Here is a 12,487-nt window from a genome sequence, read left to right on the forward strand (position 1 = left end):
CTAAAGCAATACCCACAACATTGCACCATTTGGCATCGTCCATCAGTTCTGTGCAGGATAACGGACTGTGGAAGGATGCTGAGCACAGTTAGGGAGAAAATGAGCACAAGGCAGAGCTTTGACCTTTGACTAAAGGAGAGAGCATGTGAAATCTGAAAGGGTTGATTACTTGTCTTCCCTTAAAGGAACACTGTAAATGATACTAATTGACTTTTCAAACACTCCAGATGAGAGGGGAAAGCACACAGAGGGCACGTTTTCTTCTGCACTCTACTTGTGGGATACATCCTACTTGTTCTAGCGAAAACTCAACTTTCTAACCAGAACCTGGGGAAATCTGCCTAAGCCAGTTGGGTAATAAATTAATTTTTTTATTGGTAAAGAACTAACCTTGAGTTGTGAAACGAGCCGTTCTTCTCTTACACCGGCAGTCGCCTCCTGTCCAAAGCAAAAGAGAGCAACAAGCACACACAAGTGCATGTGCCTGCATACGCTTCTGTGACTGAGCCAGCAAGAAAGGGAAGAGTGCTTAAGTTCATGCACATTTTTATTGAGTAGTAATATAAAATGCTTCTTTCATTGTTACAAGTGCATGCTTTGATTGCCAACATTTCGAAGTCAAATTACAAAGGCAAGGCTGTAGGCTGTAGTGAATTACTTGGGCACTTATACAATTGTTAAAAAATATCAATGGATTGATTTCGTTTTGTTTCTTTTTCTTTCTCAGAATGAACCAGTTGAAACCCGTAACTGATATACAAAGGGAAAAAAGTGAAAAAATTACACATTGTGGCACATGACAGAACAGAACAAAATGACTAAACCATTATGACATTAACAGTTATCATGCATTTAGAATTTCACATGTAACTACAAACTTATTTAAATTTCACAAGGTTTGCTAAACATGCTACCCATCTATATGTGCACTGACAAGCTTATGTTAAAAACTTTAAGAATACTCTCCCCTTAGATTTTTCAAAGCTTTTTTTTTTTTGATTACAAAATTTCAAAGGCATTAAGCATTTTTCTTTTAGAGAATATAAAGTACGCCAGTATACATACATTTCCAGTATAAGTCAGACCACTAAGCGCATTACAGTCCCATACAGGCCTATACAGCCATTTTTTTCTTAAAAAACATGCATAGGCAGATTTTTACAGAATATAGATGCTTTTCACTGCACTTAATATGGTGTCTTGTTCACTATACTTAAAAATGCACCACTCATAAATATTTAAATTCAGCAAGCCACAACCAAGACTTGATTTACCAAAAAAACCCAGAAAACCTCCCAAACCAAACCCCCTAAATATAAACAGCAAAAAAAGATAAATGTTATCATTATTCCAGTTTTTTTTTTTTTTGTTTTTAAACAAAGAAAAGGATAATTGCTGCCAAATTAGTAAGATAAGTGTTATATTTAAAGAAGGGCATCGAAGCACACTAAAGAAACCTGAGGTAAGCATAATCTGTACAAAATTAAACTGTCTCTCTCGCTCTCGCTCACTCTCTCTTTCTCATTTTTTTGGCATTTTAAACAAATTTCCAACATTTTATTTTTTTTCTTTTTTTCTCTATATTTTTAAAGACTGCCTAATTTATTTCATAGCCATTGTCTGACAAGAGTAGCAAAACATTATCAATAAATAGTCCTTATTTAGTTTGTACATTTTGTTAAAAATGTTTCGATGTTGTCCATGTTTAGTGCTGCAACTGTAAACGTACAACAGTTAGTAAGAAATTAAACAAAGTTTTCATGTCCAGTAACATAATAAAAGGCCTTTCAGTAACATATCTAGACGTTTCCAATGCAGTAGGAAAACATGTTCATTCCCCTAACTTTGCAATATATACCAGCATGAGCTTTCATTTTTCTACAAGCATTTTAAAGGCATATCCAAAGGAGGTGTTTCTCCCTGACCCCCACCCCCCACCAAATTAAAGTTGACGATCTCTTCATAGATGATTTTTGTAAACTGAATCCAACACCTGGACCCCAGAGCAAGTAAGCTATTATCAGAGGCAAGAACATCCCACTGCTGATGTGCAGCAACCCCATCGTGCCCTGCAGCTCAAACCCCCCTCCCAGACAACGGTCACTGAATATTGCTGCTATTACTGCCGTTGCTGTCCGTGCCATTAGTCTCTGTGGAGATTGCCTTGTTGATGGAGTTAAGGTTGGCATCGGATGGCACGTCTCTGCGCGGAGGCATTCGCTCATTAATTCGATCTAAGCCTTTGGCCTCTTCGAAGCTAGTGATCTTATGCTGGGGTGAAAATCCTTTGATAGCTAAATAAAGGATTATTAAAAAGTAAAATTAGCAAGGTAAAACTCTCGGCAGCTTTTCCCCCAACTCAGCAATGAGTGCAAAAGTCCTTCTTTGTGAAGGTGGCAATGAGAACATCTGACAACATGACCGACTCCTTATCACACTCGGAAAGAGCTGGGGGTTAACCACCACCCTCTCTTGCAACACAATTATTGTTTTTCAACAAGATCAACTTCCAGTATTTGATTGTCCACTGGAGTTCAGCTTAAAATGCTAAGAAGCTGACATGAAACTACAGTTTGCAGTTAGGAACCATGCTTAGGGCACAGTCATGAGCCAGTGAGTTAGCATTTGTCGTCATCCCTTAAAGCCTTAAAGACATTGTGCCTCGCTGTAAAATCTTTAATCAGGCAAAACTCCCATTCGACTTTCAAAGACCAGGGGGAAAAGCGTTGGTCAGTTACAAATGGTGATGACATGGTGAGACCAGTTTTTTGGGGTACACATTAAAGCTATGGGAAATATGGGGCAACCCTACAACAGGTTGCCTTATATTCTCAATGCAAGGCGAGCTGCTTGTTGATCACTCAGGGTAGTTACCCTCCCCAACTTGTCCCTGGACAGCTTGAGTTAAACAGCAGTAACACCGTGCAACACAGACCAGGGATATCATCATTTTGGCATATTTGTACAATTTTACTTTGGAAATGCACTGACAAAGGACCAAAGTTCCAACTGAACCTGAGGACTTTTGATCTGCCCTTCAGCAGCAACATCGATAAGGCCACACCAACCCCAGAAGGCAGCTACAGGCTGAGGAATTTATTTGTAGAGAGTGATTTTTATTTCATTTTTTTTTCTGTCTTTAATTGAAGGGTTGAAGATCTTTAGATTTCAAGCAGAAGAGAAAAAAGCACTGTAGGCAAACAGCGGGTCACAGCTCCATAGATAATTTGTCATTGCCTTCTGTGTGTTTTTCTCTTATCTGCACCAAATCAATGCACTGCACTTCCAGAACTGGCACTTTTGCTATGACTCTATCTTAACATGCCATAGAGCAGAAATGGTGTGTTAGTACCAGGAAACTGCAAACTCCCTCAGGAGAAAATGGTAGGGGAGATTCAAAGATCAAATTCAATATTCCTTCCCTCCCTTTATCTCCTCTTTACCCCAAAGTACTCCTGCTCTCCTTTCGACATGCAGTCCTGAGTCTGGATAAGCTGGTACCTTCTGTTGAAAAAAAACCAAAAAAGGAAACAAAGCCCAAACCCCGGAACATCCCTGGTACCAATCTACCACTCCTTGCATTTTGAGGGGAGCGAGAAAAGCGTTTTCATGCTGATACTTTTGCCAACCATTCCTGTGAAAACTGATAGATCGTGTTTGCCTCAGGATTTAGTTCCTTAGCCAGTTTCACAAACGTTATATTGGAACTTTGTGAAGTGCATGGGTTTTAAAACATGTATTATACTTCAACTCAGAAAACAACATCATCATAATGGTGATTAGTCAAGTGAGCAGTGATGGAACAGTGAAGACAGAACAGGCCCTACAGTGAGTTTTTTCAAGTTTCTTTTTTGTTTGTTTTTGGGTTTTGTTTTACTTTATCTTCTGCCACAAAAATGGAAGACATTTAACAAGCACCCAGGCCAATCCCTTAAAGCAATAGTTTAATGGATGGCGATGTTGAAGCTCAAACACTTGCTGTGTCCTGGAGCTTGCCAGTAGCACAGCCCAGTTGGTGTTATTGGGACCTGAATCAAACTGCAGGAGGACAGTTGGTAAAGGGCAAAACGTTTTCTCCATCTTTAGCTTTGTCTACATAGACTAGTCGTTACAACTATGTTTACAGTGTCTAACTAGCAAGGATGGCAAAGCAAGAATTAACTTGAAGGGTGCATATTGCTGGAATGGGGACACGTTCAATCGATCGCATTTCAAGCAGACATGTTATCTTCTGTAATACTGAGGAAGGTGCTCTGCTGTAGTTGCTGGTCAGACAACGAGTATTAGCAATTTACATTGAGAGTGTACTAAAACACAACACATAGTCACAGAAAATCACAGAAAACAGCCAAACTGTCAACAAGAATGCACACTGCAGATTAGAGATTGCCAATAGGAATAAATAATTCCAACATAAATAGCAGCTTACTCACTGCTATTTAGAAAGCAGTTGTATTTTCTCTTACTTGTTTGTTCTGTAATTTTATTCACTGCTTTACAAAACTCAAAAACAAATTCAACTGGCCAAAAGGGCACATCTTACCAACAGACAGCAATCATCAGATTTTTATTTTTTTTTAATTAACTAAAAAAAAAAAAAAAAAAAAAAAAAAAAAACCACAGAAAATTTGAGAGGGGCAAGAACAAAATACAACTGAAAGATCTTGTTTTAAAGGGGAATTCTGAAAATTCTTCTTCCAAAACTTTATAATGCGGGATGAATACTGTGCATCTACATTGCAACACATGATTACTTAGCTTTTAACTGTAGTGATAAAACTGCTTAAGAGTTAAGTTAGAGGTCTGTCAATAAAGCACCATAGTTTTCAATACCAAACATTCAGAAATCTTCTGAGGCAGCCGATCACTTTGTGTTTGTAGCTAAAATGGTGCTGGTGTTAATGGTTGCTCTAATGTTAATAACCAGTGTGTAAACTGCCACTACCAGAGGAAGCAGACATCTTGCAGACAAATGTCTCATGTTGTTTTACTTTTAAAGAGAAACAGCAACATGAAGAACTGTAACAAAAGACCAATAAAAATTTTTTACTAGTGACCTAAAAGAAAGGCAACAAACTGAAGCAAAAGAAAAAAAAAAAAAAAAAACCCCAAACAAAAAATGTAACAAAAAGAGAGAATATTTATAAAAAGCTGTGTGTTTTCCTCGACCAGAGATTGCTGAGAGTAGTTTGAGGCAGAGGCAAAACCCAGCCTCCAGCGTACAGCTTTTGAGCTATGTGTCACAGAGCATTTATGAGCTGCTGCCGAGTTATGTCCCATGAAATCCAAGTCCCCTGATCTCCTGTGGCACTACTCAGTGCTGAGTTCAACATACAGCAATTCCTACGTGATTGTAACTTTCAGAAAGAAATAAAACCACAACAGCAGCAATGGAAAAAAGAAACCAAAAACCAAAAAACCAAAAAATATTTTCCCCTTTAAAGCAATTACATTTTGGTTAATACCGAGCCACAATTGTTAGCCCAACACCCACACAATCTGTACAAGCTACAGCAAAATGAATACACCCAGCAGAGCCCTTATCTGTTGTGGCACCAACAGAAAGGGGACTGGCCAATTTACCTTCATCAGCCTCAATAGCCTCAACAGTAGCTGAAGAGAAGAAAGGGGTAGCAAAACGAATGAGAAAAATGAGCAGAGGATTTTAACTCTAAGAACAAGTCAGTGAATAGCAAAGGAGCTACAACACTAATGTTACTGTAAGTGCTGGATTTTGGCAAAACAGACAGACAGAGAAATGCTTACACAGAAACAATAATATGCAGATTGAATTAAGCTATAGTTTGTTTTGAAGCAGAAGTTTCGCAAACTAAAGAATTTTAGAGACACATTTGAGAAGTTTTCTTTTGACACGAACTACAAAATGAAAATGTCTTCCATATTGCACATCTGACCTGAAAAGGTCATTTTATAATTCTCCCAGTTTTGAATAAGAACAGTTTGATTTGCCCTGTCAAAAGAGAACGAAAAATGGCACAAAGCTATCACACAAAATTTGTACCACTCACAATGTCATCTTGAAAAGCATTAGCTGCCAGTACAAGGCACAAGAGTCACATATACAACTTCTCAGGATCATTTTTTGTCTCTCTCCTGACTAAAAGAAACCTCCCCACAGGACAGAGTCTGCTCAGACAACTTGGCCTTTGCTTGCAATCTCGCCCAGTCTGCTCCATCTATAAGCATTCTTTTTGTCAACCCCATCCTGAAAATAGCATTTTTCTAATATTTCATTTAGAGCAATGGACATGGATACAAGATTGAAAGCTGCTGGACCTCTAAAAGTTGCAAAGCCTGGTCAGAGAGAGAGGAAAGTTTGTAATTGGGAGGTTGCTGCAGTATTATGAATACCGTGTTACCACTGTTTCGAAACCATTCACTGCTCTTGAAGACATGATTTCATCTGAATTCTACCCATCAGCTTTAGCATGAATTTGTTTCTACAGGCAGAGATTTAGAAGCTGATACAAATCAGCAAACGCAATCCAATATAGCAATGGTACAGCTCAAATATTTAAAAAGAAACTGATTTTTAAGAACTTCACTGGTTTAGAGAATAGCTCAACAAGCCAAATTTTTTGGAATTCCTCTCTTCCTTTTTGTCTTACTTTCCCCTATGCGAAAGATTTTTCGTCCTCTATAAAACCCAAACTTTTTTTTTTTTTGGTAGTTAGGATGTTAAATATGGGTTGATTTCAACACTAAAACATGTACACTATTACCTTGCTGCATGGGGAAATGAGAGGAGCTAACCCACATGCACCAAGGTAAGCCTATGTCTCTCAAGCTACTGAGCAAGAGAGATGGCAAAAAGCAAGGAACGAAACCAAAGCAAACTTAAAAGAAAAGGAAACATGTCAACTAGGATGAGAAATTAAAATGAATAACCAGATCCAAACCAGCACTGACACATTAGAAAAAAAAGGTGACTAAAATGTATACTTCACAACAGAACATACTACTTATATTTTCTGTTAATACATATGGTAATGTGAATGAATGCTTAACAGAAACTGTGTAAACTACAGAGTATTTAGTGAATGGGGCACTACGTGTTAAGTAATGCAGAAACTTGTGTATAGTAATGTTTTACTGAGCCAGAATACTGCAGTATGAGGAGATTTTCCTTTTAGCCATTGTAACAAGAACTTTAGGCAATTTGCTCAAATTCATTTCTATTCCTAATATTTTGTCAGGGCAACAATAGCAGTTTTCTTGGACCAAATTTTCTGACAAATGTAAAGCAACTACATGGAGAAAAGCCTAGATAAACACCACAACCCCATTAAGAAAGGCATCCTGTGGAATCATATTGCAGCATTTTCAAAGCAGAACGTTACTATGCCCGTAACACACAAGTCATCAAAAAGAAAAAAGGGAAAAAAAGGGAAAAGAAGGTTTACCGCCGTATACCTGAATCTTCTAGGTAAAAGAGACAGTAAAGGGAAAAATACAGAGGAAGAATGCTCCAGGAAAGAAACAGGAAAACAAGAGGCTGAGACTGTGTTAAGGTTATAAAGCATTTCTATTTCTTACATCTGCTGCCAAAAGAACCTCAATAAGAGAGAGACATTCTTGTGTGCCTGCAATATACTCTACAACAATACACACAGGGAAAGAAAGGAGAGCCTACAGTAGTAAACTAAATACTTTGCAGCTCCTTATTCCAAAAGGAATATTTTATCAAAGGCAGCCTTGCGATAGACTTAGAGATTTCCTGTAACAAGAAGCACTTGGTATAAAACTGAACTGACAATCTGTATTGTGTTTGTGTACAAGGCAAAAGTGGTGTTTTGTAAAAGCTTCCCTTTACTTGGCCTTAACTCAGAGTGAAATTGTTCTCATGCTGTCACCTAGAATTGTTAGGAGAGAAAATCTAATTCTAGAGCTATTTTCCACTGGCGATTCTCTATGAGGAAGAACAAATCAGACAAAATACGAGCTTGTCATTATCTAAGCTGAACCTTCAGTACTCTGTGTATCAAAGGCTGCTCTTAAAAACCCAAAACCATGCTGTAAAGTGCGGAAACAGCGCACTTCACATGCAATGCTGATCTACCACTTTGAACAGTTGATTTTCAGGGATTTTTCCCCCCTCTCTTTGAAAATTAGTCATATATAGTAAGTTTTGAGAAGTGGCCCTACATGAACTGCCCACAAGTGCTCCAGTACAACAAACCACCTGGTTTATTCTGTCCTTGACTTTTTTCCTGAGAAAACTGTGATTTCTTTTCTTAGGTTCTGCAGCTGAAAACCAATTGTGCTTTGTTTATTTTTCCACACATAATGACACACAGAGGCAAACATGCTTACCGCTTTGCAGTGTTTGCTTTCCTCCAGAGAGCACACCACTGGGCAGCATTCCTGTTGGAGTCAAACCTTTCAGTGTCAGCACACTTTCACTCTCTTCTCTGCAGAAGGAAAAAAAACCCAGCAGTAAATAATTGTGATTTTTTTTTTAAACACCAAACATGTTTTAGACATCTTAAGCTTCACCTGCCTTGCAATGATTTGGTTATTTCCAATCTCTCTTATCAGGATAGACCGAATCCGGTGGTACCACTAACACCAGGGCAGTTCCCCTCACTGCTGTCTAAGTGCTTCACCTTTGCACAATGCCATCCGCAGACTCCCACTACAGTTAACACTATAACCTGCATCTATGAAACAACTTATGACATACATTTGAATACATATATACACATAAAGCCACAAACTTGATAGGAGGAGGACCAAAGAAGCAGTTATTGCCAACAATATATTTAAGCATTTTACACTATGTGGTCCAAAATCAACTTAAATTATTGTTTTGCTTTTGTCTACACTAGCAGTCAGGTGCATTATTTATTAATGATCGTCAGCCACTTAAATAAAAAAAAAAAAGGCAGCTAAAGGCTCATTAAAATTAATAAGCACTTACTAGCACTGTTCTTAATAGTTTTGTATGCTAAAAATAATACTGAATTCAGGAAAAATGTTTTAGAAAACCTAAATATGTTTTGCCAGTCTTCAAATACATACAGTTTTTAATACAACAGCTCTATCCAGACAAGCCATTAAATACAGCTTTATATGAGTACTGTAATGCTGTCTGTGATGACATACTTTCTCAGCAGCAAAACTAACCTCAATTCTTTTAAGAGAAACCTATTTTGAAGCGCTTTACTTTGAAATATATAAGGACATTAAGCTGAAGGAAGCAAACACAAAGAAAGAATTTAGTTCCACATTCACTTGGGGATAATGTGGTTTTGTCTATCAAAACTGTCTCTCAGCAATTCTACTACTTCTAATTTTCTTTAGACCTATGTGCCCTGAATTACTCACATATTTCAAACAACTTTTGTTTACCTACTACATACACTCAAGTTCTATTTTTACTTTGAAAATTATTCTCCTTGTACACACTTTTGTGTAATAGTCAAAATCAAATTGTGACGGTTTTCCTTGCAAGTTTCCTAAGCAATACGAATTTATGCAACAGCCAAATTTCCAGAATTAATACAGTATTTTCATCATCAAGAGTTACACACCAAAGTTTTCGCTTTGTCTTGATTTTGCCACTGCAAGCAAATGCTTAATCTGCATTTTCAACTCAATCCATTTTTTTTTTTTTTTTTAGATTAAACTGCAATGGCACTTTTAGTTTGACCTTCATAGGATAAGTTTATTCACTGTATTTCTATTACCTTTAAACTGTATATTCCCAAGAAACCTCTCTATCACAAATTTTGAGATATTTTTAGCTTTCAGTGTTCCTTGTTTTCTATTTTATGTCCCTTACTCCCATTTTAAAAAGAGAAAAATAAACTGATTAAATATTTTATTTACCTCCCTCCTGTCTAAACATATCCAAAGAAAATTCAGACTTGTGAAACTAAGTTGGAGAGAGGCAATAACAGGGTACCATGAGGTCTTCCACTGAGCTTAAGCCAACCTTTCTATGATGGCTATTCTCAGCAAAGCCCATTTAGAACCTCTGAAACTTAATATGACACAATTTTTATATGAAATTTTGAGACTAAAGTGGCTGAAAATATCTCAGTTTTACATTCAGGTTACATCCTTGAGGAAAGTGACTACTCCAGATCAGAAAAGAGACGTTCGACTGAGCCCTTTGAAGGTGTTCAGATCAGGTGCTGATCATTCGGAAACACTTTTCAAGAATCAGTGAAATAAATATCAGAAACCAACCATGATTCAAACAGCAACTTCAAAGGTTTCTGAAATAGGCTGGATTAGATGACAGTGCCACTGCAGTCTACGGGGTTACACACAATTATCAGACTTTTGCATGTTACATGTGGGTTGTGCTGGCAAGACAGAAAAAATAACCCAGGCTTTTCTATAGGATCTGTGTTTGCAAGATTAACCTCATGTAAATTTTGCTGTCTAGAAGCCTGGCACCTAGCTGAAGAGCATCAACCCTTCTCAGCAAAAGAGCAGAGGAGGTGGCTGGGATGAACTGTCACTCTTCCCCCTGGTCAGCAAAACCGCCCACTGGAGGAACTTGTTTATTTTGCTGACTAATCTGACCACAGTAAGGATGTGGTGTATTTGCTGGTTAAAGCTAAGGGAAAACAAATATACTCTTCATCTTCAGTCCTCACTGCAAAGTTTTAAGGTCCATCAGTAACCAAGAACTGTGTAAGTCTCAACAGTTTCAGTAAATGAGCCACTGGTTTCTCCTCTACTGGATACAGTCCATTCTGGTTTTCTGGAGATGTTGAGATGCATGTGGTAGGGGTAAAAAATTGTCTCATGAATATCTATTTCTGAGATGAATTTGACTGCTTTTCATGAAAGGTCAAGACTGATTTCCATCAGTGCCTTAAAATGTTGATTTTTGTGACATAATTTAAGAGGGCTTAAAGTTTCAAACGGTGCTAAAACCCTAAGCTATGAGGCTTATGCATATCACTTTCAACAGTGCACATGCAAAAATTACCCTGTACCCTTCTTCCACCCTGAAACCATTGAAAAGCTTCTGCCCCATAGTTCCCTTTGAAAAAGTCTTTGAGGCATAGGTGTTGTCAATCATCTGCCAAACTCAAATATACCAGCTGTGCACCCAATTTCAGGCCCTTCTGCATATTAAAGTCCACGTTACTGTTGAATTAATCCTATATTTCAAAAGGTGCTCCACAACAAAATACAGCGACTCCAGAACCTGCAGTTCAAGGTTATGGGAGAAAGCCAGGTTTCCCAAAACTTTAGTTTGCTCAACTCTCATCAGAGGAAAATAATGGTGCTGTTTTACAAAGGTGGTGCCAATGTCAGCTCCAGGCCCTCTGCCAAACTTGGTACAGAAGAGCAGGTGGAAACATTTGATTGCCCCCCCGTCTTGTTTAGGGAAAAGGCAAGATGCCAATTTTTCTCTCTCTCTCTCTCTTCTTTTTTTTTTTTTTTTTTTTTTTTTTTAATGGGTATCACTTTGAAGGAGCTTGTGCATCACTAGTAATTCACATATAACACTTTGGGAAGCCCAGGAACAAAGTCCTCCATCTCGGAATGCTATATAAAGCTATGCTGCTGCAATCTGCAGTGTGTGGGTGAAATGCTGTGGCCATGCAAAGCCTCACTGACAACCTGCCCACTGCCTGCATGCTAAGGAAGAGTCTCAAGTCAAGCAAGTTTGAGAGCTTCAGCTGAAATTAAGAGTGTATTCTTCAAGTAATTATTTTTATTTTTTTTTTATCAATCACATAAGCATACCAATAAATTTTTTAAAAAATCCCTTGATTTTGCACTAACCATAATAGCCATAAACTGACTACAGCAGAGCAACATACAATTTCCTGTGAAAATAAAACCCCTCTGCTGAAAGGGAGGGAGAACTCTATTTTCTATATTTAGACTTCAGCACAGCACAGTACAGCATGTTTTCTCTTCTGCTCAGAGACATCAAATGGAGAGTTCTAAACATTGGGTAGCAATTAGTTACTCATGCTCATGTGTTTGGGGGAGAGCAGCCTAAGGTAATGATTGCTGTTGTCTGCACAATGACTTCCTGTTTTTTTTAGTTAAATGACCCTAATGCTTTTATCTCTAACCATCTTTACTCATGGCTGTAGCAGCAACTGTGGGTGACAAAGAGGGACAGTTGGCTTCTTTTTTAGTAAGACATGATACAGAACATACACGTTCTCTACATTTAATTCTTGCCTCACAAGAGGCTAAGAGTAATTAGTAGACCTGGTGAGCAAAAAGTCTTTAAGAAAAAGGGTAATTGCAATTTTCTTTGCTGATGTCTTTTGTTTGTCTGTTTTACACTCAGCAAAAGCCCTGAGGAAGATTATTCAGAGCCATAATAAATAGCAGTCTTGTATAAATAAAACAATCTCTAAGAGGTTCCAGTAAAACTCGGTTGGCTGGTATACTAAAATATCAAATTTGCTGTTTGATTAACAGTAGAGTGCTTTAAGTAATCATTGAAAGATATTCTTTAGCATTAAAAAAGCTAAAA

General features: G+C 37.8%; 1 protein-coding gene across 2 annotated transcripts in view; it reads right to left on the reverse strand.

The window, feature by feature from the left end:
• Positions 1–529: 529 nt before the first annotated feature.
• The window catches only part of PPP3CA (protein phosphatase 3 catalytic subunit alpha), a 187,861-nt gene continuing 175,903 nt past the window's right edge, over positions 530–12,487 (reverse strand). The window contains exons 12-14 of one of the 2 annotated variants that reach the window (XM_030491536.1): positions 8,335–8,432; positions 5,584–5,613; positions 530–2,294 (exon numbers count right to left, since the gene is read on the reverse strand). In XM_030491536.1, coding sequence (XP_030347396.1) covers positions 2,101–2,294; positions 5,584–5,613; positions 8,335–8,432 — 322 coding nt within the window. In that variant the 3' untranslated portion in view covers positions 530–2,100. The remainder of the gene's footprint in view (positions 2,295–5,583; positions 5,614–8,334; positions 8,433–12,487) is intronic. The other variant, XM_030491535.1, reaches the window with a different exon arrangement.

This window comes from Strigops habroptila, chromosome 7 (genome assembly GCF_004027225.2).
Source record: "Strigops habroptila isolate Jane chromosome 7, bStrHab1.2.pri, whole genome shotgun sequence".
Classification (NCBI taxonomy): domain Eukaryota; kingdom Metazoa; phylum Chordata; class Aves; order Psittaciformes; family Psittacidae; genus Strigops; species Strigops habroptila.